Source organism: Diachasma alloeum, unplaced genomic scaffold, assembly GCF_001412515.2.
Source record: "Diachasma alloeum isolate Michigan unplaced genomic scaffold, Dall2.0 Dall_scaffold_00211, whole genome shotgun sequence".
In the NCBI taxonomy this organism is placed as follows: domain Eukaryota; kingdom Metazoa; phylum Arthropoda; class Insecta; order Hymenoptera; family Braconidae; genus Diachasma; species Diachasma alloeum.
In genome coordinates this window covers 2,005,463-2,029,517 of record NW_021680376.1, presented here as the reverse complement: position 1 = coordinate 2,029,517, position 24,055 = coordinate 2,005,463, and the positions used below count along the sequence as shown (strand labels likewise).

Here is a 24,055-nt window from a genome sequence, read left to right as displayed (position 1 = left end):
AGGTGGAAAACTTAACGGAATTAAGGATATCCAAGTTTTTTGACTATTTTTTCACCAGTAAAATGCTTTTCTACTTTTGTAATCTAACATCAGAGCTTTCATTTGAGCCCCATTTGACCCCAACTTTTCGGATATTTTACAATTCTTTTATTATTTAAACTTTGCAGATGAGAATTTGAATTTCGATATTGAACCGTTAAAAAACATTTTAAAAATCTGAAAAAATAGAAAGTTTATTGTTGGAGGAATATTGATGAAATGTTTAAAAAATTGCAATTTTTGAAAATTGCGAGCATTTTCTATAAATAATTTACAATCAATTTTCCCCCATTAAAATCATTTGTTCGGAATCGTAACAAATTTATTCATATTCAGAATTTTCAAAAGTTTATAGAATTTCAATTACTTATTTATAAACAACGAATGTTTAAAGTCAATTCTGTGCAAAATGTAATTTGAATGAATATTCATGATTTTTTTTTCAAATTTGTCTCACGTAATTTAATCGACAAATTGGATAATGGAATATTGTTGAATCTATAGTTTGGTCTGTACCAAACTGTAAAAGATACTTGGATATCCTCAATTGTATAGGAACATCACAAATCTATTGACTTTGTGGAAATTTTCACTAGATTCTTTCTATTCAATATTTCCATTTGTCATGCAAATCGACGAAGACAATTAAATTCTTAAACAAAAGCCCTCAGGACTGCAAAAATCCCGTAGAAAATATAATCTTATTCATTTTTAGCGAAATTTCTATTGAGATTTTCGACATTTTTGGTAAATATTGGATAGGAAAAAGTAAATAGATCTTGATTTTTCGATACCACTTATTCTATTGCGATTTTTAATATAAATTCTTTTGAATTAAAATCCATTCAATTCCTTCTATCGAACAATTCCCAAAACCCCGAAATATCACATAACATCTGCGTAAAAGTTCTCACGAATCAAAAAATTCAATAGGAAATCCAATTTTATGAATTCGATTTGACTTGATTTTTCACTTATTCGGTGGCCACTTTTTCAACAAAAATTCTATTGACTGAGACTCTATTCCCTTTGTCCCATCAAATAAATCCAAAAAAACAAATAAAACAGCAGTAGAATTTTCTACTAAAAAGGCATCTCCACCGAATGCATTACATATCATCCAGTCAAGTGTTCCCTAATCTCTCCTCACCCATCAACAATAAAACTCAAAGGCACATTATTGCATCTCGCGATAGAAACCCCCCCGCCTCCTGAGGGTTCTCGTTAATTCAAAAAAGGTGGAAGTTGCACGTAATTCTGCTGCCCAGAGCCCTCACTCTTGACCATCACTTCGTTCTTGATATTGCGTGCACTGGACGGGGGTGAGTGCATGCTGTACTCCTGCTTGATGTGGGAAGTCTCTGGCTGATGGGAGGAGTAGTCAGACTGGTCGTGGTGGTACTTGTCAGCTGGGCTCAGCCCAGCCACGTACTCCATCTGCTTGTTCTGGTGCTCGTCCTCCGACAGAGAATTGCTACCTGGTGCGCTCAGATGATTGGAGTGCTGCGGGGAGTGCGCGGAGACCATGTTCTGGTAGTCCGCTCGGGTCAGGGTTGACGGTGGGGGGCTGTTGTTGCTCGCAGTCATGTAGTCCTGGTGGACGCGCATGGTGTTTCCACTCGGGGTCGTGAAGAGGGAGGCGTCGTGCTGGGGCAGCATCGTCGCGTAGGAGTAGGCAGAGCCGTTGTTGCTGGGCCCAGCGAAGGATCCCGAGTAGGGGGAGCTCGAGGGGCTCAGGAGGTTCATGTGGGGCGCGAGGTCGTACGCGGGGGAGTAGGCCCAGGCGTCGGGGGGCGTCGCGGTGGCGACGCTCGTGCTCGAGGCGAAGGGATTCAGGCTGTTGTTGAGGGACGTGAAGGAGCCGGAGAGACCGCCACTTCCCGCGCCCGTTGTCATGTATCCCGCGGTCTTCCGGGGCGGCTCGCGCTTCCGCCACTTCGCGCGCCGGTTCTGGAACCAGACTTGGACGCGCGACTCGGAGAGCGCTAGCTTCAGCGCCAGCTCCTCCCGGGCGAAGACGTCCGGGTAGGGCGCACGCTCGAACGCACGCTCGAGCTCCTCCAGCTGGTACGCCGTGAAGGTTGTTCTGGATTCATAATATTTCGGTGGTGAATATCGTTTATTGGTCACGGGAATTGTTCTGCGTGGGATGCAGCCACGCACGGAAGGGTTTAATGGAAAAACATTGCGAAAATTCGATGAAAAAAAAAATTGCGAATTGTAGGGGAGTGAATTCATCTCTTACCGTGTCTTTTTCTTCTTGATTCCATCGTTACTAGACTTCTTCTTCGAGTCCTTTTTCGCAGGCTGAGTCTCATTCGTTCCTGCAACAGTTGATGAATTAAAATTATGAATACATAGTGACGAAGAGCATTCGCTCTAGCATTCGCTCATTCTTCTGCAGAAAGTGTCCGCTTTTTTTTTTGTTTAACCATGTTTTATTTAATTTTTTACAGTGAGTATTTACATTTATTTACAATATTTACACTTAGGAAAAAAAACAGGTATAAAAAAAAATAATGATAAGTATCTGTTGTAATCTAAACAAATGGTCCCTTTGTGACACTCGAGTTTAATAAATTTATGGGTTTATTGTATAGAATTTAATATTGTTTTTTGTGGTAAATTGAACCGTTCCGCTGGATTAGTGCATATTGTTATTTGTATGGTAGGTGCGCTCACAAAACTCAAGGGAGAAGAAGAAATAAAAATAAAAATGAAACATAACTTATTGTATAAAAAAAAAGCACATTTTGTATTAGTTATTTGAGTATTTTAATATATGTATATGTCAATACTGATTTGTGGTTTTTTCGATTTTATCAATCGTCTAGTATCTGAAGCAGAAAGTGTCCGCCGTTGGAGGTACATATGCATGGGTAATTGTATTTGGTGCGTAGAAGAGCGTAATGGGGGGCAGTGTAACGTCACCATATACTGATGCCCGGCACGAACACCGGAAGAAAATCATCCAATATCTTTCAGAGTCATTCCATCTCATACCGTGGATGAGCAACAAGGACCATTAATTCGAATTCAGTGGCGCAAATTCAAAGGTTCACGCACGAAAAAATTTAATAGACCCGACGAATTCACGACACTCATAGAAAAAATTATTTTATTGAGATGTTTCCTTCTTGGTACAAGTATTATATTCGTGAACCAGCTTCAAGTAAATAAGATCTTACGGTGAATATCAATTATTCCTTGAGGTACATTTACTTGAATCATTTAACACAGTCCTTGGCGTCGAGTCACATGTATTCACCACAAAAACGGAAAAGTTCTATTTTTTTAAAGGTGCCAAGTGAATTTGGCGATGACCTTGAAAATTGACATTCACCAACAAAGTTATAATTTTTTAAATTAATAGTATTAGACAGATGGTGAACATCGGTGACAATTTTAAAATTTTAGAACTTATGGATATCGAGAAATTAAATAAACAAAACCAGTCTTATACACGGCCTCTTATGGAGTTTTGATTAAATTGAACGTTTCAACCCCCTAGGAACTCAAGAAAAATTTGAAAAAATTTGAAGATATGGGGAATGATGTGTTCAATGTGATGGCGACAAAAAACAATGGGGTACCGGGGTGAATAAGAGAGATATTTCAACCCGCCGTACCCATTTGATCCCATGCCTTCTCGAGTTTCGTCACGCGAAACAGAGGATTTTCCGCATTTATTTTCTCGATGTCTAGTTCCGGTTGCGGGTTTGAAATTCCGTCGGATGGATGAATACATATTTCTCCAATGATGGAGGGAAAGAGAAAATTTTTTTTGAATCTTTTTTCAAATTCACTTGGCACCCTTAAACCCAGTATAATCTCCAGTCGAGAAATTTTCTACTTTCTTGAATTGATAAAAAAATCGTACCCAGGAGATGATTACATTGAGAAATGAATTGAATGTTGTTTTCTCGAATGAAGCCGATGTTTAAATTGAGCTTTCCGTACATCACATTGAACGAAATTTGTGATATCCAAGTTTGTGTTGAATTGCCGTAATCTGTGATTCTGCTATTGTAAACTAATGCGATTTTTTTAGTCAAGAAATATAAACTTCTTTCAACTCAACGACATCTTACTACAATCTCAAAGCTTTTTCCGCGTAACAATATTCATCCTGATTCGACATACGAAATGCTCACTTCAATTATAATTTACTTGGAACAACGTATGATCGTGCTGACTGAGATAACAACGTATTTAGTCATGAGAATAATTTTGATTTTTGAGTAAACCAACGAATTTCTGGAGATAGCAAACTTTTGGCTGGAGAGAAATCTAATACTCTCATTATTGCGACACATAAAAGGAACTTCAATGCTAGAGAAGTTCGATTTCTCCCGATCAAATGTATCTCAAGAAGAGATAACTGGTATTCACTATGAAATCATGTTTATTTGAAAATTAACAACCAAATGATAGACGGTTTAAATGGAATCCTCTTGATAAAATTATCCTCCCATAAATCCCTAAAAACTCCCTGATCCCACGCATGAAAAAATTCAATTGAAATAAACCTAGCGAATTCGCTAGAAAATTCTATTCGAATTCTATTGAAAAATTCTACTTATTTTTTGCGCTGATTCTATCATTTGATTGAAAAAAGTCAATAGATTTCAAATTTCTGTTCGAATTGTCCTCTTCAGATTTTTTAAATTATAATTATTGGGCACAAATTTTCCAAGTTTTTTCCGCCGAATTTTATTCTGTTTTGCATTCTCACAGAAAAAAATCTCGCGAAAAAATCAAACAGAAATTTGAAATCCCACTTTTTCTCATCAAACATCCACTAGAATAATTGGAAAAAAATCATGGGATATTGGAAGAGTTTAGCAATACCATTTCAAATCGCGACGTTTCACTGCTAAATTGCAGCTTCTGCAGGCTCCGAAAACCATCCATATACAAAATAAGGTACAAACCTCATAATTATTTATAAAAAACTCGAAAATTAAATTAAAATTGTCTGCCCTTGTTAGACCCTTGCCAGAACCCAAATCGTCATTAAATATTATTATCACAATAAAAACAAATATTACCTTGAAAAATTTAGTACAATTTTAATTTAATTTTCGAGTTTTTTACAAATAATTATGAGGTTTGTTCCTTAACAATACGATAAAATAGTATTGCCAAACTTTTCCAATACCCCATGATTTTTTCCAATTATTATCGTTCATGAAAATGAATGCCATCATAAATCCACTAGAACACGGAGAGAAATTTTTTAGAAAAATTCTAGTGCTTGCACGGGAGAAGAGGCGCAAAGTGACGGCCAGGAAAAAATTCCAGTGCCGGCACTAGAAATTTTATTGGGGAAAACGTGAATTTTTCCCAGTATTTCTGTGAAAATTTCACAGAAGTCCCCAGAAATTTTACCAGAAATATCAAGAAATTTTTCCTTAAAGCACTAGAATTTTTCACAGACGGTGGATTGTGATTTTTTCCAGTACTCGTACTAGAATTTTTCTAGAAAATTTTTCTCCGTGAACGAGGGCAAAAAAATAGAATTTCCACTAGACTCCCAATACAATTTCGCACGAATTCCGCCTCTTCAATTGAATTTTTTCCCCCGCGGCCCGCCTGAAAAAATTACCTTGTGCAATAGAATTGATATTATCCTCCCCCTTCCTCTTGATGCTCCCCCCGATCTGCATGCTCTGCTGGAGTCCAGTGCTGGTGGTAGTGATGGAGCTGGAGCTCGAGGTGCTAACGTCCCCCTGGGCAAGAGGCGCATACATTCCCGCGAGCTCCAGCTCCTTGAGCTCCTTCGCCTGATGCCCCTGCGCCTGGAGATGATGTCCCCCCTGATGATGGGGCGGCGACTCCTCCGCTGAGTCCAACTTATGCAGATGGCCCCCCGGCGGAATAAGATCATTCGCATGATGCGCCCCGTGCAGCCCCAGCATCACCTGAATGCTGTGCACCCCAGTGCCCGAACGTCCCCCAAAGTCCGAGAAAATGGGATCATCAAAGGGCGTTCCATCCATAATAGCGCAATCACTCTGGCAATAATCAAGTGCAAATTCCTCAGTGAAATCCCTGGGATAATCCGCGAGAACCGATTGCCACGAATAATCGACAAGGTTCATGAAGACTCGTTCCAATCACTCACTCCTCAACCAATCAACTCCATAAACTCGAATGAAAAGAGAAAAAAAACCCCCCTCAATGGATCAAATCACAAATTGATAAATGTAATCCACCGCGGTGTCTCTTGTTTGTTGCAATTCACGAATAAGTGTTAATGGAATCTCAACCAATTACTATAAATTGTTGGGCCGGTTATGATTAATTTCGACTTGTTCCAAAGCCGCGTTAACAAAGTGAACTAGTTGTGACGGACCTTGGTGAACGACTGGTAATCTCACACACGTTTATATTTAAAGGGATGAGTTGGTAGCACCGCCCACGGTCCACTCTCGCACTCGAGCCAATCGCTGTGGCTCGGAATGAGAGGAATACAATGGATCCAGCGGGAGGCGGGTGATGTATGCGGGTTTCAGGCCACTACCCATCTAAACATCGGGTATTCCAATTTTTTGGTTCATCTCTTTTGTCGCCCCTTCGCTGTCGACGGAGATGACTCACCTTGTTCTTGCATTTGTGCTTCTTCCCGCGGGACCGCGCGGAAGGATTGGGGTGAGGATTCAGGGAGGGTCGAGGGGTTGATGGTGAATTTCAGATGGACCATCCAGGATCCATCTCAATTCCTCGACGGACAGCATGTCACTGATGGCTCGTCGCTCTTAAACTCGACCGAAGCCTCAATGAATGCCAACAATCGCCAGGAATTGCCTCGAATTGGTCCAATCAAACTACCCCCATTCCCATTCTGCATTCGCCTATGAACCCGCGTTATTAAGTGGTAATTCGACAAGCGTTAATTAGTCAACGTGTGATGAGACACTGAATTGTCAGACTGAATCGTCAGGCGAAGAGCGTCAGGGGGTTTGTCTATTGGGGGGCATTCCGCGGGGGCTTGATGATGTTTACATGGTCAACAGACCATCAACATTGGACAGGACAACTGTTAACTGGGCTAAATGACTTTAACTCGATGTGATTTTGCCGGCGAATCACTAAATTGAACGAATACGAACTAAACTGAACTCAACTAAGCTAATCATATCACATTACTGGGCGTTATTAGCCGAGGCACGATATAAGTGAAGGTTCGGTGATGCCAGAGCTGCAGTACCGGGTGGGTCGCCTCCTGCACTGACCCGTCTCCCTTCACTTTTGGATTAATTTCTCGCACTTCTGGATTTACCGGCACATTCACGCACATTTTACCGAGCATAAGCCGTCGCATGCCGAAATATTTGACGAGGGCCCGCCGCAACTCTCCGCCCGAGGCTCCTCCGCAGCATCAGTGCGTCGAAAACCTCGCGTACAAACATCAGGATTTTTGGTTATTTACTGATTCTCCTCGGGGATACAAATGGATTTACGCGGTCAGGACTTCGCAAGGATAAAGTGCATCTTGTGATTTTGGATTTAAGTGTTTTCTCCCATCGTTTCGATTTTTATGGACGGGGACCTGTGGGTGTTGCATTGTTGGCGGTAAAATGTTGGCGGTAAAATGTTGGCGGCAACGTGCAAGTTGAAATAATGTGCGTGCGCGTCGCTCTCCCACTTCGCCAGAACACGCGCAACTGGTGAGGGGCGGCGTACCTGACTCCTCCTTCTCAGCCCCTCTTTTCAGTGATAGCCCGCCGGTCTCGCGATTCCCGAGTGAGGGGAGATCACGACTGAGTAAATAACATTATCGCTCTATTCGAACGGGATGAAATGATTTTTTTTTCAAATTTCAGCGCCTGCTTTGTTGCAAATAAAGATGGGGGAGGAAAATTGAGGGTTCTTTTTCGCTCGAGGTGATGGGGCGCGGGGACGCCGGCGGGGAATTTCTTCTTCGTCTTGGGATCTCACGCGGGGTTCAATGTTCATGGCACATCCGTTGTCATCGCTGCGTGCTACGGGTGACAATGGGGGAAAAATGGAATGGCTGTTTTTTTATCGTCCACGCAGTTTACGGTGGAGACTTCCGAGCTTGCCGGTTAATTCAGCGAGTTAAGATCAATTGGTATAAATTGGCTCAATTGGGGGTAATTGGTAGACGACGACGGGAGGACTGTGGGATGCGTCGCTAACGTCCGCAGATGAAAGTTCAACGTGTACCTGTTTTATTCACTCGATTTTTTATGGAATATTCGCTGCAGATATTTTTTCAATCGCTGAAAAATCGTCTTCCATTTCAAAATGATATTCTTCAAAGTATTCATCTGTTTTTGACGGTCAAACATTTTTATTCCAGTGGAAACTTTGATTATGAATTAAATATAACCACCCGTTTTGCCCCGGTGTTTTGAGATATTGGGGAAAGCGGTTTTTCGATTAAATTGCATGAGATAATTATTGAAAAATCGGAGAAAATCGGCAGAATTCAAATTACACTTTGAAGAGATTAAAAATGAATAATAACTCAGTTTTGTCTGGAAATTTGTGTCAGCCCCTGTACACTTTACGATAAAAAAACATTTATTTTGAGATTTTTCATCTCAAATTCAGATTTTTTAAAGCCTCAAATTGAAATTTTCAAAGTGTTTCAAACATGGCGTTTAATATTATTACTCCTAATACGTATAAATATGTATGACCGTATTATCACCGAATTATCGATTAGCAATGAAATTAAACGGTTGAATAGAAACATTTGAAAAATGAGCGTCAAAAAAAATTTAAAATATATTCTCGATTCTTTGAGAATTGGCCTAAAACTTCGAATTTTTTCATCGGTTTTCTCATCGAATTGCGAGAAAAACAATAGAATACAAACAGTAGAATTTCAACTGCAAAATTTCGTGAAATGTCAGCAGAAATGTTTTTTTTTTTAATTTTCGGAGATATTTTTCTTAAATATCTCCGAATCTAAAGGAGATAGCGAAATTTTCATTATAACCTTTTTTGTAGCGCTCAATCTTCTCCACAAAAAAGGTTATGACAAAAATTTGGGTATCTCCCTTAGATTCCGAGATATTCATTAAAAACTGACCAATAGTCAGAATCGAAATGATTTCCCGCTTTGTTAAAAATCAAATTAAATTATAATAAAATCGTAACAAAAATACAGCTAAATATTAATACAGTGGCTGAAGGTCCTCGGGCATATTTTATATTTTTCTTGCAATAAATTCCGTTAAATTACAATGATTATTATTAATACAGTAAAATTAAATTTATCAAGTCATAATAATTAAATTCATTTTCAATGAATTTTCATTCATTTTCATTCATTTCGAAATGACGAATATTTTCTATGAATTTTTTACCGTCAATTATCGTCATTTTGTGGGCGAAGCATGTAGTTGTCATTCAAGTGGAAAAAAATTACGAAAAATTGTTGTTAAAAATGACGAGAGTCTTCCCCTTACCCCGAAGTTATTTCGGTGAGGGCATGAGTCACACTGTATTATATGCCTCCGTGAGAACACCCGTACGATTAGCCCGCAACCACCATCGGCCCATCACACGGACAATCCAATTTCTCACGATGTTTTTCGATAGGAAATATTTTTCGAGCTAAAATTGGATGAGGAATAGTTTATCCCGCATACGGTGCATCTTCGCTACGCGTTACTGCGTCTGGTGTTGAACGACTGCGGGCGGTCATTCTAATATAGAAATACATCGGTTCTCATGATCTTACGCCTGCATATATGGGCAGCGAGATTCTCCCACATATTCTGTTGAAATGGGCTTTGACAAAAGTGTTCGGTAATTGACCCGACATGTAAGCCCCGATCTCCACATGCTTTCACCCTTCATGGATTTTTTTATTTCGATTGTGGCGAGCGGAGGGGAATGTTTCGCGCATTTTTTAGATTTTTTTTTGTTGATTCTGTTTTTTTCGCGGCTAAATAATTTTTTTCATTTATTCACCTTTTGGGTGGAAATTAATGCCGCATGGAAAAAAATGTAGACATATATGTGACATATACCGCAATCATACCGCATATATTTTTTGGCCAGGAATGTTGTATACATCATAAATTTATTTATGTATCAGTAGTGAAGTGGTAAAACGGTTCAAGTCGACTCATCTCCCAGTTGAGTTTTTGAGGAATATTTCCGAATTTAGGGAAGATAGCGAAATTTTCGTAATTACATTTATTGTAGCTCTCAATCGGCTCTGCAAAAAAGGTTATAACAAAAATTTTGCTATCTCCCTTAGGTTCCGAGATATTTATTGAAAACTAGCCAATAGTCAAAATTGACGTGAACCGTTTCACTACTTCGCTGCAGCGAACCCATTGAACATTTTGTCTTCCTTTTTATATAGTTTCACAAATATTTATCACAAATAAACAATGACAGATTGCTTACTCTGAATAGCGATCACAACCACATGTACGAAAATTGTTTGATTTTCTTGATGAAAAAAGAAGAGAAAAGAATGAAAAAAATTTAGGAAATTTGAGCCGAGCAAATTCTATAGAAAATATCTCAATAGAAAAAGTTGTGTAGAAAAACCAAATTGTATTGACTTTTTCTACAGAATATTTTCTATTGAACATTTCAATAAAATCGGCCAAAAATTAATAGAAAGTTTAATAGAATTGTCTAGCGAATTCGCTAGGTGTGTCCATTAAATTATTTCCTGTGTGTCAATGGCTCACTCCTGACGATTGTTGTAGAACATTGAAGGTCGAGTACGAAAGTTTAATCAACTGCATAAAAAAAAACAGTCAGTCAATTTATTCTTCCCGCAACACGCACGAAAAAATTTAATAGAAAAACCTATCGAATTCGTTAGAAAATTCTATTGAATTTCTATTAAACTTTCCATTAGTTTTTGGCTGATTCTATTGACATGTTCAATAGAAAACATTCAATAGAAAAAGTCAACGGTATCCGATTTTTCAATGTAACTTATTCTTTTCATATATTTTCTATAAAATTTGCTCGACTCAAATTTTCGAAGTTTTTCATTCTATTTTTCTTTTCTTCTCATCAAGACAATCGAAGGAACAAACTTAGAAAATTTAAATTCTATAGAAAATATCTCAATAGAATAAGTTGTATAGAAAAATTGAATTCTATTGACTTTTTCTACTGAATATTTTCTATTGAACATTTCAATAGAATCGGCCAAAAACTAATAGAACAGTTCGATAGAAATTCAATAGAATTTTCTAACAAATTCGATAGCTTTTCCTATTAAATTTTTTCGTCCGTGAAAACAACTCATGAAAAACTCACCTGATTAAATGAATGAATAGATAGAGGAAGAATAGTGCAGCACGTGAAGTTAACAGGTCTCAGACATTTACCAATGATAAAAATCAGACTCTTCTTCGTATTTAGAGTCAGTGGAGTCCAATCCATGTCATATATTCCGTGCACCATGTTATGACTCTGAAGAAAACATGTCTGAATTAATAATTCGATCTCATTCACAACTCACCTTTTGCTGATAACTTTACTTCGAATATCAGGTGACTCCCAGAAAAACAGAGGATGAATATTTGCGACAGCATGCACATCAAGTACATGACTATGATGGGAAAATCAGGGCTGGATAGCTCGATCTGGGCTAGTCGATAGACACTGACACAAAGTACTGTTGAACTTATCAGAAATTGTAGACAAATCAGGGAGTCAAAGACTCGATTACATTCGTCTGCAAAACTAAGAACATATTTTGTCACGAAAACGAAATATATTTTGTCACGGACGAAAAAATTTAATAGAAAAGCCTATCGAATTCGTTAGAAAATTCTATTAAATTTCTATTGAACTGTTCTATTAGTTTTTGGCCGATTGAAATGCTCAATAGAAAATAATCAGTAGAAAAAGTCAATAGAATTCAATTTTTCTACACAACTTATTCTATTGAGATATTTTCTATAGAATTTCCTCGTCTGAAATTTTCTCGTGAGCCTTGTGACCCCTCGTGACCCTTTATCTCGATGTTTTTCTTCATCTTTCGTCATCTGAAATTGTCAATGTCCTGCGTCATGCAGAAGTTTTGAAAAATTATGAATGAATAATAAAAAAAAAGTAGAAAAAATTCTGAATTTTTTCAACGAGCATTTTTAATTTATATTCAGAATAAGTTGAATAACAAGAAATTGAAAAATGTATCTGATTTACGGTGACAAATGGCGGCCTGTCAGCCAATATCATGCAGGGGGAAGACTGATTTCGTAAATCTTTTCCCACACTGCACAGAGACATTTATTACGGAAAAGGCTCTTTGAAAAAAGTTGTAATATTTTGGAGAATTTTTTAATCACACTTTTATCACATAAAAATGGCAGATGACTACATACCACTGTTTTGAAAATTGAGATACCTAGCTGTCACTTCCCATGAGGAGTTAGTGTTTTGTTATCCACCATGGAAAATGACAGCTAATAGATAATTTGCCACAGCGAATCAGATATTTGTAATTTCCACTTTCTTCAACTCATTCTGAATCTCAATTAAAACCGCTCTTTTAAAAAGTTCAGAATGTTTTCTATTTTTTATATCATTCAATCATAATTTTTGGTAATTTCTACATGATGTACCCCTCAATCGACAATTTTGGATTACGAAAGATAAAAAAAATCCAGATAACATTCGAAAGATAGTACACCCGGGCCTTAATGTAAAAAAACCTTTTTTTTTCATTCAATTCGTGTAAACCCTTTCGCCCCGAAGACTCAACTGCAATATTCGAAGATGATGCCTCACACAATTTCCCAATTCCTTCCTCTCCCATTGTTCAATATTTTTCCCAATAGCTGCAAGTGACTTTGGCAGGAGGTGGAAGCGATGCTGGAGAATGGCGAATTGTGCGCAGATCTGCATTATCATTCCGTATATCAGAGTGTCGCAGGCTGCATTGGTAAAAGCCCCATAAGCGTGCGCGATAATTTGATGCAGATATGCACTCCAGAATCCGAGAGGAGTCGATGTGTTGTAGGGATACCAGGCTTTGTACGGTAGAATTCCACTCGGTGCTTCCGTACACAAACTCGCACCCGTCACCATGGCTGTTGTCACTCCAGAGAGGATAACGTATGCTGAAGCGGTTGATTTATAGAATCAAGAACAGTAATCGAATTTTCATTGCAAAAATAAGATGATGAAAAGTGGAAATTTATTATAGGGGAGGCTGGGGTAAAACGGACACTGAGTTTTTTTTTTAATGTTAATGACGGGTTGAAATGTTGATGAAATATATTTTTTTTCATTTTATATATTTTTTTTCAATACAAACAACAATTCTTTCCCTTTGCGATGAGCTTAAACTGATCTTAATTAATAAATTTGTACTCGATAGCACTGATAGAATGATTCATTTATTCCAAACGAGATTCGTTAACTATTAACGAATGAACATTTCGTGGGACCGAATAGACCCTAAACTCCAACCAAAATTCATTCGTTAACAATAACTAATCCGTTCTATCAGGGTACGTGGCCGATCCTATGAGCGGTATTACCGGCTCCGCTCGGCGTCAACAAAATTGTTGATAATTATTGACATGAGTGGAGTTTTGAGTACAAATTGGTCTCAAATTACGCGTGAAAGTACCACGAATCGAATAACCACAGTTTAATATGAGAATTCAGCGTTTGAAACTATCAAAAACCTTAATTAAAAGTCCACAAATTTTGCACTGTACACGGAGAGAAATTTTCCATAAAAATTCTAGTACGAGTACTGGAAAAAATCACAATCTGCGCGTCGCTCCATGCGCAGTGGTCAAGTTTGCGCATAACCGAGCATTAAAATTCAGTAGTGAAGTGGTAAACCGGTATAAGTCGATTTTGACTACTGTCCAGTTTTCACTGAATATCCCAAAATCTAAGGGAAATAGCAAAATATTCGTCATAACCTTTTTTGTAGAGCAAATTGAGAGCTACAAAAAAGGAAATTACAAAAATTTCGCTATTTCCCTTAGATTCCGAGATATTCATTGAAAACTGGCCAATAGTGAAAATCGACTTATACCGGTTTACCACTTCGCTACTGGATTGAAAACAAAAACAGCGAGAATACTTATTGAATCGTTTGGTCGTAGATATTTTGGATCGCCGCCTCCTCGTGCTCTTCAGCCTCGCACGGATGAGTCCGAAGGATCGCGATGAGATTAGAAATTTTCTCGCGTTGCAGGAGAACAGTCGTGAGCTTAGCGCTCGCCCCGATCATCGAAAGAAGAATCACCAAGTTGTTTATGGTATCTTTGGCACTGTCATTCGAGGTCGCCATGTATATCAGCTCCGATACGATGCTACTGTAGACTGTGAAGACTACCAAAGTCGAATAAATGCCGTAGGCCATGCATTTCCACTCCGAAGAGAGCTTCACCGGTCGCCAGAAGCCGATGTACTGAAGAATAGTAAAACTGACCGGTAGCATGTGCATATCGACAATCTCGGGAGCATTGAACTTGGACTGGTTGTGTACGAGAAGAAAAATGGCAATGATGCACCACCTATTCTTGGGAAATTTTTCCAATACAGGGAAAAATCCCCTTTGAGAGAATCCACAATGACATTTCTGGGAAAAAATGGGGGAGAGTCGCGCGGAGGACTCTTTTATTCATCAACGAATGTCGCTAAACGTTTCGCGTCGCGGAAAAGGGGGAAAATTGTAAAACTGTTCTCCCGTTAGGAATTTTTGAGTTGTCAGATCGATAGTCGACTCCGTAAAGGGGCAGTTGACTCTGCGATGGGGGAGACGACGGACGGAGAGAAATAGGGTAAGCTACCCAATAAATGGACGAGCTACTTTCGGATAGGAAATTACGCAAAAAATACTGAAATGTGAATTGTTGCTTTGAATTTTGCACCAACAGCTGTGATTCTTAACCCCCGAGTGACGATTTTTTTTCGATCAATTTTTTTTTCAATTGCTGAAAAACAAACGTTCATCTACTGGGCGGTTTTCTTAGGCGTCCATCTACTGGACAGTTTACCCTACACTGAGAAAAAAAAATTCCAATATCTGAAACATATTTTCTTGAGACAAGTAATTTTTCTTCAATTGCTTAATTCGTCCAGACATCTCAAATTTCAAAAATAAAAGAAGAGAATGATGAAATGAGAATAAAAAAAGAGAATCCATTCGGAAGCTAATTGCTAATTTATTACCAATAATAACCACACTCATTTATAAAAAATGCAATTATCCACGTGTTTGGTAATTTTCAACTAGGGTTTTTAATGAGCCAAGCAAGACTTGTTTTGAGAACTTGTTTTTCTTACAATAGTGTAGGGAAATTTGCCTGTTCAATGATTTGGTCGATCGTTGTGGTAAAATATCAAGTATTTTTCATCATTCATAATTTTAATACGGGACATCGGACAAAATGTAAAGACCCGGGAGGATATACACGTGATAGAATAAATGAAGTAGGCTCTCAATACAATTTTGGAACGAACGCCCTAGATATTGTATTCAATATTTTCATATATGCATTTTCTCATTCCCTCTCTTTCCCCTGAGCACCGGTGATTCACCCCGACGATTGTTGTAGAACATTGAAGGCCGAGTACGAAAGCTTAATCAACTGCATTAAAATTGAAAAAAAAAACACTCAGTGAGTTCAGTTCTCATGGAAGACATGTAATAAAATACTCACCTGATTGAAAGAATCAAGAGACAGAGGGATAACAGTGCCGCATGTAAATTTAACAGGTCTCAGACAATTACCAATAATAAATAGCAAACTCCTCTTCGTGTTTAAATTCAGTGGGGTCCAATCCATGGCATAGATTCCATGCACCATGTTATGACTCTAAAAAAATATACCTGAATTATTAAATTAATTTGATTCAGTCTTTTTTTTTTAATAAAAAAATTGTTTAGTAGGGGGATTTGCCCCCTGCTCGGCTCGCACACGAGCCCCAGGGCCCCTTCGCCTTTAAAATAGAGTTGGCCCAAAAAACAAATAGAATCATTCAATAGAATTCTTACAGGATTCTGAGGGAATTCCTTAAGCGCTAGATTTTTCTATTAAATTTTTTCATACGTGGAATTCAACAGCCGACGTCAATAATAGAATTCAATATGTACGGAGATAAATTTTCATAGTAAGAGGTAAAGATAAACAAGTCGGAAATTGCTTTCGTCACAATATAGTCGATATATTTTTGCTAATAAATTAGATTTCTTTCAAATGGTATTTCTGTGATGAGATATTTTAAATTCAATTCAATATTACGCCAACGTTGGCAGCCAACATTAGCCCGACATTGGCCCAACGTTGCTAACCAATATTGCATCAGTGCTGCCTGCCGACATTGTTCCAACATTGGCCCAACGTTGGTAGCCAACATTTCCTCAATGCTGTCTGCCAGCATTGTCCCAACATTGGCCCAACGTTGGTAGCCAACATTCCCTCCATACTGTCTGCCAACATTGCCCCGACGTTGGTAGCCAACATTGCGCCGATGTTGGTAACCGACATTGGCCCAACGTTGGTGACCAATATTGCATCAGTGCTGTCTGCCGACATTGTCCCAACATTGGCCCAACGTTGGTAGCCAACATTTCCTCAATGCTGTCTGCCAGCATTGTCCCAACATTGGCCCAACGTTGGTAGCCAACATTTCTTCAATGCTGTCTGCCAGCATTGTCCCAACATTGGCCCAACGTTGGTAGCCAACATTTCTTCAATGCTGTCTGCCAGCATTGTCCCAACATTGGCCCAACGTTGGTAGCCAACTCCATCCATGCTGTCTGCCAACATTGTCCCAACATTGGGCCGACGTTGGTAGCCAACATTGGGCCGGCGCTGGTAACCAACATTGGCCCAACGTTAAAATTTTTCATCTTTCCCTGAATATTGATTTCAAAAGAAATTTTTTCAACAAAAGATGATACAATAAATTTTATAATCGAATTCGGTCAAGCTGGCATTGGAAAGAATATTTTAAATCGCAATTGGATTCATTTAAATAATTGTTTTTTCAGTTATCGTCGAGAAACAATCGGTTACACACACGCAAATGCATACACACATCCGGGCATAATCTGAAAATAGCATGTTCAACCATCTGAGGCCAAAATTAGCTATCTAGGCACAAAAAATCGAAAATTTCGGATTTGACGAATACAAAGCGTCCATTCGGAAGTAATAAATCAAAAATAATAGTACTCATATTCGTTTAAAACTTTACCTCGAACATAACGTGACTCCCAGAAATACAGAGAATGAATATTTGCAACAGCATGCACATCAAGTACATGACTATGAGGAGAAAATCAGGACTTGATAGATTAATCTGGGCTAGTCGAAAGACACTGACACATAGTACTGTCGAACTTATACAAAATTGTAGACATATCAGGGTGTCAAATATTCGATTACATCCATGCGCATAACTGAAAAACAAATTATTGTTATCGTGAATCATTTACTTTGAGTGATGTTCCATTTGTTATTAATTCAATGACTACTTCATTATAATTAATTTTCAAGGCAAAAATCATCGGATTTACTCGCAATCAGAAAAATTAAGCATTTGAATGAAATAAAACTTTTTATTTGGATCAAGAAAACATTTGTTAAGACGAAGAAAAAACGATTCATTCAATGTGAATGGAGATATTCATTCAATTCAAATGAAGATCAGTTCATTCAGAAAAACTATTTCTATGGGTCTGTATGATCTGGGCTCTGCAATGTCCCGATGATTCTGTTGTGATTCAGTTAGTGAATTCAAACATTTTCTAATGAATTATGATTACAAAGGATCGCGCGTTTTCATTCGATGCTAGCATTGAATTTCTTCATGATTACGCGTATGAAAGAATTTAATTGAAACACCTACAGTTGCTTGAAAATATTTTATTCAATTTCTATTGAAAGTCTAGTAGAATTCTATTGAACATTATGCAATGGTATCCTGTCGTTTTATTCATATAATATTAATATTGTTAATATTGATATTGAGATATTGTGTCATTGCACATCATTTTATTCTATAATTATTCATTGTTTATTTTATGTCATTAAATTGAATGAGATTTATTTTTAGACAATTGTGTCAGATTTTCAACTTAGCTGAATGTTATATAAATCGAAACAACAATTATTACCATCGCCTTCATCTTCGAACTCAGTCGAAAATTTTTTTAGTTATCATTGGGCAACCGATTTTTGGAAAAATTCAAAAATTTAAAAATTATGGAATGGATTCAATAGCGAAGTGGTAAAACAGTTTAAGTCGACTTATCTTCCAGTTGAGATTTTGAGGAATATTTCCGAATCTAAGGGAGATAGCGAAATGTTCGTAATTACATTTGTTGTAGCTCTCAATCGGCTGTACACAAAAGGTTATAACAAAAATTTTGGTATCTTCCTTAGATTCCGAGATATTCATTGAAAACTGGTCAATAGTCAAAATTGACTTGTACCGTTTTATCACTTCGCTACTGAATTGACTTTTAATTAATGTCGGTGGGTCGGGCTCAACAATACCTACATTTTTGTAGCGAAGTGGTAAACTAGGATAAGTGCAAAAATGGAAATTTTTCAGGAGAATTAAAAAATTTCAGAACGTTCGAGAGAACTTTTGATTCAAGCAATAGAAAAATTTTCAAAAAAAAATGCACTTATCCTAGTTTACCACTTCGCCACGGATTTGAGAATACGAAATGATTTAATTTCATCGATTCATCAGCGAACAATTGGAGAAAACCTTTGTCGATACCCCCATACGTACAGACACGTGAAAAAAAATAGAAAATTCTTTTTTGAAAATTCGTACATACATAATCTCAACGGAATGAGTTACATGGAAAAATCAACAAAAAACAATGAATTTTTTAATAGATTTTCAATATAAATTCAGAAGAATTCCTCAGCGAAAGCGCTCGAATTTCCTATCGAATTTTTTCGTACGTGTAATTATTGAATATTAGAATTCACTAATTTTATCACACCAACTCAACTGCAATATTTGAAGATGATGCCTCACACAATTCCTGATTTCATTCTTCTCCCACTGTTCGGTATTTCTTCCAATTCTTGTGAGTGACTTGGGCAGACGGTGGAAGCGATGCTGCAGAATGGCAAATTGTGCACAGATCTGCGTTATCAATCCATATATCAGAGTGTCACAGGCTGCATTGATACAAGCGCCATAATTATGTGAGATAATTTGATGCACATTTGCAGTCCAAAATCCCGCGAGAGTTGATGTGTTGTAGGGATACCAAGATTTGTACGGTAGAATGCGATGCGGAGCTCCCGTCCACAAAGCGGCAGTTGTCACCAGGAAGGATGTTACTCCAGACAGTGTCACGTATGCTGAAGCGGTTGATGTATGGAATCAAGAACGACAGTGATATTTTCATCGCAAAAGTAGACAAGTGAGACGTGAAAAGTCTTCGTATTGAAACAAGTGGATAATTGCATTTTTATAAATGAGTATAGTTATTGTTGCTAATAAATTGGCAATTTGATTCCGAACGGGTTCTTTTTGCTTCCGAATGGAAGCATTGTATTCGTCGGATTTCTACATTCTCCAATTTTGCCTGGAAATGATGTGCACTGAGAAAAAAATATATTTTTGCCAAATATTCATTTACTTGAGAGAAGTATTTATTTTTTCAAAATCGTATTTCTCCAATCGAGTCATTCCCAGGCGAGCCTGACTAAGTTTCAATTACAACAGTCATGTTGCTCTAGAGTATGACTATGTTGCACATGACCTTGGATGGATTCTTCTAATGATTATTCATATTTCCAAAATTTCTCATTTTCTACAGGGAAGAATTTCGATCGATTTTTTAATGTTGATAATTATTGAAGAAGTTCACTCAAGGTCATAACTAACATGATCATATTCTAGAGCAATATAGTAGTTTATTTTCCATGTATACCCTCTCGGGTTTTTACATTTTGTTCCCCTCCCTCTTCCCTTTAGTTAACATTACACCAGAGCAATATAATTGACATGATTGAAACCTAATGAGGATTGCCTGAGAATGACTCGAATGGAGAAATACGGTATTGAAAAAATAAATACTTCTCTCAAGTACATGGATATTTGACAAAAATATTTTTTTTTCTCAGTGTAGAATGGTATGAAACGTGAAAAAATGATGTTTTTAGAAAATGTCTGTGTGTCCGGATCCGATGATTCGGTTTTTGGGTGATCACTTTTTAGAAAATATAACATTAATACGGTAAATACATCGTCATAGAAATTCCATTCGAAACCAAATTGCTAATTTATTAGCAAAGACATATCAGCTATGTTATGATGAAAGCAATTTCCCAACTTGTTTCGATCGAACCGCTCCGCTCGTGTGAATTACAGATGAAATGCCTGTGAACTCAGGTGTCTCACAATTTAATTAATTTCCGTGTACTTATCTAATCATTTTGTCGTAGATATCTTGTATCGCCACCTCCTCCGGCTCTTTGGCCATGCACGGATGAGCCCGAAGGATCGTAATGAGATTGGAGATTCCCTCGCGTTGCAGGAGAACAGTCGTCGCCTTCGCACACGCGCCAATCATCGAGAGTAAAATCATCATGTTGTTGACGATTTCTTTGATATTGTCATTCGAGGTCGCAATGCCTATCAACTCTGATATGATACTGCTATAGATTATGATGACGAGCAGGGTTGAATATATGCTGTAGGCCATGTATTTCCAGCCCGAAGAGAAATTTTCCGATCGCCAGAAGCCAATGTATTGGAGAAGAATAAAACTGACTGGTAGTATCTGCATATCCACTGTATCGGGAGCATTGAACCGCAGGTGGTGGTATACGAGAATAACAATGCCTGTCGCCTGTGTGTACTCTTGTAGATTTTCAGCAATTCAGGGATTCCCCCTTCAAATGAATTCTCAACGACATCTCTGGGAAAAAATGGGGGAAGAGTCGCGCAGGAGTCTCATTTATTCATCATCACAGAGGGAAAATTGTCATTTTTTCCCCTGCATACGAATTTTTAAGTTGCCGGATCGATATTCAACTTGGAAAAGAAACAGTTGACTTTGCGACGGGGGAGAAGACACTTGTCACTGAATGGGGCTATGAGTTAAGGATATCCAAACAGTTCGGACAATTTTTGCCGGGTGAAATCCTCTTCGGAGTTTATAGAATAGACAAGAGTATTTCTGAGGCGCCATATCAACCTTAGTTTCCAAACATTTTTTCGAGAAAGGGATTTTTGAAAAAATGAAATTCAACGCATTGCGTTGATTAGAGCTGTGTAGGGGACGGTGGGGTAAAATGGACACTTTAGACTTCTTTAAAATTATTCATAACTCAGAAACAAATTTATCAATTGAGCTCAGTTTAGGCTCGTCACAAAAGGAAGAAATTGTTCTTTGTATTGAAAAAAAAAAAATTATTAAATTTTATCAACATTTCAACCCCTCATTAACATTAAAAAAAAGGCAAAAGTGTCCGTTTTACCCCAACCTTCCCTACTCCCACCTTCAATACAATAGTTCATAGTCTCAAAGCGTTTTGTGGTTTACGTAACTGCATATGACTTTGTTCGTTATACTCTCGTTTTTTTTGCGACATTAAGGTCCGGTTGCACCAGCTCCGGGTAACGAAAACGTCAGATAAGAAAAAAAGTAAATTTGGATGTTTGATGGATTATATTACCCAGAAGAGTATCTCAAATTTATTCCAGGAACAAAAAATAGAATTTAATTCCAAGGTTAAATCAGTGTTGATTCAAATGGGGCTACAGGATAAATAAAAGATTGTTCTTCGGGTGAAATATTGAACAACTATGACCCTACGATATAATTGACCCCGAGGATAAATTTTAGCCGGGGGTTTATTTGGATAATAGGGCTTGGTGCAACTGGGCCGTAGGTACGGTGTAGCGGCCTAGTGTCTCCATCTAGTCAGTGTGACAGATGGATATATTAGGGCACTGCACAATCGGCCGGCTGTGCGACTGGGGTTTTACATGGTTTCCCGTGCAGTCCTAGCTCGAATGGGGCACAGCTAAGAGTAAGACGGCCATGATACCGCAGATAACAATGAGAGGAAAAGAATGAAGGGGAGGCAGGCTAGAGGAGGGATTTCAAATCGAGAATTACTTCGATAAAACCAATGAAATAGAAAAAAAAATACTTGCAAACAGTCAAATTAAAAGGTTCTTGATTGGTACGGTACGAATAAATTTCCCAAACAATAAATTAAGAAATGATAGTATCCATATTCATTTACACCTTTACCTCGAACATAACGTGACTCCCAGAAATGCAGAGAATGAATATTTGCAACAGCATGCACATCAAGTACAGGATTATGAAGAGAAAATCACAATTGGATAGATTAATTTGGGCTAGTCGAATGACACTGATACACAGTACTGTTGAACTTATGCAAAATTGTAGACAATTCAGGATGTCAAATAGTCGATTAAATCCACATACGTAACTGAAAAACAAATTATTGTCATCTTGAATAATTTAATTTCAACGAGTCTCCATTTCTGTCGTTAATTTAATGATTACTTTAATATAGTTAATTTTTTAATGCCATAATGATTCGATTTACCCAGAAAGATGGAGCATTTTGATGAAATTGTTGTGATCCAGTTATTGAATTCAAACATTCTGTAATTAATTATTAAAGGCTCGCGTGGTTTAATTGCTGCTGAAATAGAATTTCTTCATGATTACACGTACGATTAAAATTACGCCACCAAAAATTACTTCCACCGCCAAACTTCATCACGCACTTATCATATAAAATAGTAGACGCAACACGTGCTGCCAGCAGGCCTGCTTTCTGCACTAGTTGTGTAATGTACTATAATCGCAATAGTCTCGCCAGAAATGAATAAGCAAATTTTTCTTTATACACGGGCTCTTATGGGATTTATGTTGAAATTTATAATTTACCAACTAGAAGACTCTAAAAATAGAAATAAAAAAAGAAGGTAATGTGCAAAACTACACTGAATCGAATGGCCAGAGAAAAATTCGGGGTACCCGAGCAAAAAGAGTAAATATTTGAAAGATTCTGTCCCATGTAAGCACATGTTAGCGCATGCGTTTGGTGCATTTTGTCCACTTCATTTCTAAATTAATAAACGTGGTTTGGTGGATTGAAATGTTTCTCAAGTTGAAAAAAAATCAATTTTTTTTGAATACTTGTGATTTTGGATAAACATCCTTAACTGCGGAAGTATTCTGTTTCCTTTGCAGATACAGTTGAAGAATTTAAAGGTACTCACCGAATTTTCAGAAGATAATATTGTTCAACGAATCTTGTATTGTGTTGTAGATTCCGCACCTCTCCGATTCATCAACGGGTAATATGAATTATAGGTTCCTGAGGATATCGCAGTACTTTGGCTATTTTTTCTCCAGTGAAATGCTTTTCTACTTTTGCTGTCGAACTTCAGAGCTTCCATTTGAGCCCCATTTGGCCCCAAGTTCCCGGACATTTTACAATAATTTTATTATTTAAACTTTGCAGCAGGGATAGCCAAATTTGTAATATTTTATTACGGTTAATATTGTAGCCCTTAATTAGATAACATCACTCTTGAAATTTTTTGAGTACTTAACAGGGACTAAAAAATTTAATAGAAAAACCTATCGAATTCGTTAGAAAATTCTACTGAATTTCTATTGAACTGTTCTATTAGTTTTTGGCCGATTCTATTAAAATGTTCAATAGAAAATATTTAGTAAATAAAGTCAATAGAATTCAATTTTTCTGTATAACTTATTCTGTTGAGATATTTTCTATAGAATTTCCTTGGCTCAAATTTTCTAAGTTTTTTCGCTTGATTTTCTTAAAGCGAAGAAAAGAAAAATAGAATGGAAAACATTTGAGTCGAGAAAATTCTATAGAAAATATATGAAAAGAATAAGTTACATAGAAAAATCGAATTCTGTTGACTTTTTCTATTTATTGTTTTCTGTTGGCAGGAAAAAATATAATCTATTGTACGACAATCATTTGATCTGAGCGAACTCCACAGGTTTATGCTACAGAAA

General features: G+C 37.5%; 3 protein-coding genes across 4 annotated transcripts; all 3 read right to left on the bottom strand.

Moving 5' to 3' along the window:
- Positions 1 to 440: 440 nt before the first annotated feature.
- Positions 441 to 6,756, bottom strand: LOC107036731 (homeobox protein orthopedia). Of its 2 annotated transcripts, XM_015254871.1 has the most exons (4): positions 6,643 to 6,756; positions 5,648 to 6,056; positions 2,285 to 2,363; positions 441 to 2,125 (listed from the first exon to the last, which is right to left on the bottom strand). In XM_015254871.1, the coding sequence occupies exons 2-4, from the start codon at positions 6,039 to 6,041 to the stop codon at positions 1,264 to 1,266; spliced, it is 1,335 nt and encodes a 444-aa protein (XP_015110357.1). In that variant the 5' UTR covers positions 6,042 to 6,056; positions 6,643 to 6,756; the 3' UTR covers positions 441 to 1,263. The 2 variants fall into 2 exon arrangements, with proteins under 2 accessions (XP_015110357.1, XP_015110356.1); XM_015254870.1 differs by lacking the exon at positions 6,643 to 6,756 and having other exon boundaries at positions 5,648 to 6,538.
- Positions 6,757 to 10,649: 3,893 nt separating this feature from the next.
- On the bottom strand, positions 10,650 to 16,568 carry LOC107036837 (odorant receptor 67a). Its single transcript, XM_015255046.2, has 7 exons — positions 16,353 to 16,568; positions 15,693 to 15,848; positions 14,172 to 14,503; positions 12,767 to 13,147; positions 11,538 to 11,742; positions 11,314 to 11,469; positions 10,650 to 10,781 (listed from the first exon to the last, which is right to left on the bottom strand). Exons 1-7 carry the CDS (start codon positions 16,566 to 16,568, stop codon positions 10,719 to 10,721), a joined length of 1,509 nt encoding a protein of 502 aa, XP_015110532.2. The 3' UTR covers positions 10,650 to 10,718.
- A 39-nt stretch (positions 16,569 to 16,607) lies between these two features.
- LOC107036723 (odorant receptor 4-like) lies at positions 16,608 to 23,496 on the bottom strand. The gene is made up of 4 exons (XM_029126021.1): positions 23,436 to 23,496; positions 19,001 to 19,367; positions 17,233 to 17,437; positions 16,608 to 16,847 (listed from the first exon to the last, which is right to left on the bottom strand). Exons 1-4 carry the CDS (start codon positions 23,494 to 23,496, stop codon positions 16,608 to 16,610), a joined length of 873 nt encoding a protein of 290 aa, XP_028981854.1.
- Positions 23,497 to 24,055: the final 559 nt, after the last annotated feature.

Excerpts from the sequence above, each read along its gene's own strand:
- LOC107036731 (XM_015254870.1), bottom strand. The coding sequence starts at position 6,143 with ATGAACCTTGTCGATTATTCGTGGCAATCGGTTCTCGCGGATTATCCC. Across the intron at positions 2,364-5,647 it reads TATCAATTCTATTGCACAAG|GAACGAATGAGACTCAGCCT; the intron begins GTAATTTTTTCA and ends CAACTGTTGCAG. Across the intron at positions 2,126-2,284 it reads ATCAAGAAGAAAAAGACACG|AACAACCTTCACGGCGTACC; the intron begins GTAAGAGATGAA and ends TTATGAATCCAG.
- LOC107036837 (XM_015255046.2), bottom strand. The coding sequence starts at position 16,568 with ATGTCGGCAGACAGCACTGATGCAATATTGGTCACCAACGTTGGGCCA. Across the intron at positions 15,849-16,352 it reads TGGGCCAATGTTGGAACAAT|AGTCATAACATGGTGCATGG; the intron begins GTCGGCAGGCAG and ends ATATTTTTTTAG. Across the intron at positions 10,782-11,313 it reads CTATTCATTCATTTAATCAG|TTGATTAAACTTTCGTACTC; the intron begins GTGAGTTTTTCA and ends TTTTTTATGCAG.
- LOC107036723 (XM_029126021.1), bottom strand. The coding sequence starts at position 23,496 with ATGTCCGGGAACTTGGGGCCAAATGGGGCTCAAATGGAAGCTCTGAAG. Across the intron at positions 19,368-23,435 it reads TCTGAAGTTCGACAGCAAAA|CATACGTGACACTGTCTGGA; the intron begins GTAGAAAAGCAT and ends CAACCGCTTCAG. Across the intron at positions 17,438-19,000 it reads CAAATATTGCAGTTGAGTTG|TTATGCGCATGGATGTAATC; the intron begins GTGTGATAAAAT and ends TTTGTTTTTCAG.